Source organism: Macrobrachium nipponense, chromosome 2 (genome assembly GCF_015104395.2).
Source record: "Macrobrachium nipponense isolate FS-2020 chromosome 2, ASM1510439v2, whole genome shotgun sequence".
Classification (NCBI taxonomy): Eukaryota; Metazoa; Arthropoda; class Malacostraca; order Decapoda; family Palaemonidae; genus Macrobrachium; species Macrobrachium nipponense.
In genome coordinates, this window is record NC_087201.1 from 123,758,396 (window position 1) to 123,762,437 (window position 4,042).

Consider the following 4,042-nt stretch of genomic DNA (forward strand, 5'->3'; position numbering starts at 1 on the left):
TATTTACGGTCTTCTGGCGCAACTCCTATTGCAAATAAGCATTCTTGAAATCAAGTCTGGTATAATACTTATATCCAGACATATTTGAAATTAATTCTGACATATTAGGTAAAGGGAATTTAGATTCATGAAGAATTTAATTTATTTTACGAAAATCCCCACAAACCCTAAGGGATCCATTCTGTTTCCTGACAGTAACAATTGGTGAGGCATAATCTGAACAAAATTGTACTCTTTCTATAATCTATTTTTTTTTAAAGCTCTTGCAGCACACTCTCAACCTCGCTGCATAAAACGTCAGTGGCACCGTGCGGACCTTCTGAAAAACAGGAAACATGACCAACTTTAGGATACAATCGGGCTTGATAGTTCGTAAGAGGTTTCAAAACTATCTACATTATAGTTTTCAACAAAATACTTTTATATTTAACTGATGGACATTAATTATATTGCACTTATCTATTAAAATTCCTACCAATCAAGTTATTTGGGGAGTCTGACCTAACAATTATGAATTCAACGTTTGAAAGATTTTGCTGTTTGTATTGAAAATTTAAACTTTGACCTTTTCAAATACTTTAATTGGCACTGGTTATAACCTGCAATTTAGTTCTACAGTTCAGTAATGTACAATTCAACTTCTTGAAATCATCATACTTTAATGTGGAAATAGCTGAACCGGTGTCAATTTCAAATAAAAATGGCTTTTGATTCAATTGACAACTAACAACATGAAGGTTGAACAGAACTCTTGTTTACTATACATTTCAAATCAAGTGACTCTTCATCACTGGATTCCTCTTCTTGGATTATAGCTTCATGAGTCTTCTTCAAGTGGGGTGTCGTCGTTGGCGGCGCTCTTGTGAAAACTAACCTGAAGCTGCTGCACTGGCTATGCAAGGCTTCTGTGCCTTTGACTTGGTTACTTTGGGTTGCAAACCCTGTTATTTTAATTCACAGTTCCATAAATTAGAGTAGGTTGGGGGACGCTCATGAGAGCGAATCCCCCCCGGCATCCTAGGTGGGACCCCTGATAGGTGAAGTAAGTCAATGATTTTTCACCACCACCAAACACCCGGCTTTCCATATAAAAGGTGAGGGGGCGGGGGGGCGGTGTTGTATTATGTAGGAAAAAAAAAAAAAACGTGATTTTTGGCCAAGCCCGACGTGCTAGATATAACGGCGGTTTTTTTTTCAGTTCGTTCAAATGCAAAATTTCTTTTTCATTGTAGCACAGTAATACATTGACAAAAGAGATAGTCTTCACAGTAATACCTGGATAAAGGGGACAGTCTTTACAGTAATACTTAGATAAAAGGGAGGGGACAGCATAGTAATACCTGGACAGTCACCACATTAATACCTGGTTAAAGGTGACAGACAGCACAGTAATACCTGGATAAAAGGGAGTGTCACCACAGAACACTGGATAAACGGACAGTCGCTACAATAAAATACCTGGATCAAAGGGATAGTTACCACAGTAATACCTGAATAAAAGGGACAGAATACCTGTCAGTTCACCCCCACGACTGTTAGAAGGGTGAATGTCCACGTGTAAAACGTAGAACTGTCAGTCGGACCATTGTCATTTGCCAGAAGAGTCACACAACTCGAAAAATGTTTTGAGCTATTGATACCAGCAGATAGCCTGTCTTTATTCCATATTGTGGTAAAAACTTCTTATTTGTATTTGTCATTAAAAACAGCTCAGCAAAAGAATCATCTAAATATAAATGGAAAAAGTATAGAGAATTTCAACTTTAGATTGCTTCTCCCCGAAAATATAGCAATTTTCGAGTAAAGACACTTTTCTGGCAAATGAGCGAATATATACTCATATCCCAATAATTTGATCCTCATTAAACTTTGATGTTAAAATGGTGATATAAATGAATTATAATCAAGTCTGACGATTTGGTTTGCTTCATTTATTTAATGAATAGAACTCGGTATAAGAATATTTATATTTTTGGTTATTATCATTATTATTATTATTATTATTATTATTATTATTATATTATTATTATTATTATTATTATTATTATTATTATTATTATTTGTCAATTGTGTAAGTAAATCCCTATGTAGTATTCTTGCGTAAGATTTGCATTCTCGCGTCCAATTTACCCTTTTTTGGCATTTTTCGGTAATAGCTGATTTATTTTTTTTCCCGTGATGCAGTTTGAGTCATCAATGGAGTTTTTTTATTTTTACTTTTCGACGGAATAGATTTAATTGATAAGTAGAGTGACATTTTTCTCCTTCGGTTCTAAGTGTCAAATGGACAAAATTTCCCATGGTCCCGTTGCTATTTCAGGTGTTCCACATGTAGTATTATTCCATTTAAGTACCCCGTGATTTTTTTTTTTCTAAAGGGGCGTTTTCTTATTTTTACAACCAATTTTTCTGTTGCACCATGGCACAGCCATTTATGTGCGGCTCATCTGTTGTGCGTGACGTCATGTCGCGGTTATACTCAGACAGGCGGAACTATTCCGCCAGGCGTGCTGTCTACACAATTCTTGGACACACACACACACGTTTAGAAAACTGTCGTCCACCCCATCACACCACGCACATTTCGATTGACAAGAATACATTTCAATTCAATGCATACAATGTGGAGGCACATAGTATCATAGCGGTAAATAGCCGCCCTATCTTCGTCGGTACCGTTCCGTCATTTCACGTTGATCTATTTTCACTCATAGCTGTGGCCACCACTATTCCTTTAAGGAGAAAAGGGTTCCTGAATACGCGATGTCGAAAAAAGAAGACAAACTACCCGGCCACTGTTTGTAATCCTATAAAACTCATCATTAACAACTCTCTCTCTCTCTCTCTCTCTCTCTCTCTCTCTCTTGGTAATGTTGCAACATCACATATATTACACACTTGCGCATGCGCGGTATGCTTTCGTAAGGGCTGTCACTATTGCCAGGTGTGCGCAGTTCTACTTCAGTACTTTTGATTCATCCGTGTACTTTGGCGTTCCTCGTTCGTAGACAGTATGTCTAAAATGTTAATAGTCTTTGGTACTGTCGGCCAAAAAACTCTTGGCAGAGTTTCATAATTTTTCGTTCACCTGCCTGACGCACGATTCATGCCTTATTCATCTATTTTTCTTTTCAAAGATGGAAGAAATCATATGTAATGACGTTAAAAAACACAGTCACTGATATCTTAGAACATTATGTTATGTTATTATGTAAAACTATTTTCCATATAGCAAAATTGACGCGAACGAAACGAAGTGATAAAATACGTCATATCACAACCATAGATATACATTACCAAATAGATAGGAGACACCTATCACTAGTAGTATCGCATAAACATAGTCCTTAAATTATTATTTCAATATTAAGTTGAAGGTAGTTGAACTTTTCTATTTGTTAAATTTTACAGAAAACATTGGAATCTCACAAAATGCTATCAAATTTAAAACCAAAAAGAAAAAAAACATATCCTAACAGTGTGAACCAGGCGACCTCACTCTATTGCTTTTGATGTTATGTGTACGGGAATCTAATGTCAATGTGTCATTTATCGGTCTAAGAAACATCCCTTGATGAGCGAGAGACAATTATTGCACTGCATTCGGTGCAAGTTCCTGTTGGAGAGATATCAGAAAGCTTAATAAACCGGAGAGAATCATACATAGAAAAATCAAATTGTTTAAAGAACGGCAAAATTTAGAACATGGGCCTAGAGGTGGAACACCTCGAAGCATCACAAAAGAAACAATACAATAGTGTAAATGTTGCTGAGCAACATTAATTTGTGAATTTTGAATTCTAGTGCCTCGTCACGACATTACTGAACCAGGAATCATGACTAGCTCTACGCTTATGACAGGTGTCTGATGAATACTTTAGATGGAGAGGAAGAGGTTTTTAATCTACACTTGAAATCTTTGATAGTTGTCTAATGAATAAGTCTAATGAATAGGCAACCTTATATTTGATGGATGAGAGATTCAGTTAGGCTTACTCTTTTGTTTTGTTTTTTATCGGTGGCCATTGAATTACCACGGATA

General features: G+C 36.3%; 1 protein-coding gene across 1 annotated transcript in view; it reads right to left on the reverse strand.

Moving 5' to 3' along the window:
• Window positions 1–516: 516 nt before the first annotated feature.
• The window catches only part of LOC135221300 (probable glutathione peroxidase 8), a 24,451-nt gene continuing 20,925 nt past the window's right edge, over window positions 517–4,042 (reverse strand). Inside the window, exons 5-6 of the mRNA XM_064259108.1 lie at window positions 875–941; window positions 517–599 (exon numbers count right to left, since the gene is read on the reverse strand). Of these exons, the coding sequence (XP_064115178.1) occupies window positions 517–599; window positions 875–941 (150 nt within the window). The remainder of the gene's footprint in view (window positions 600–874; window positions 942–4,042) is intronic.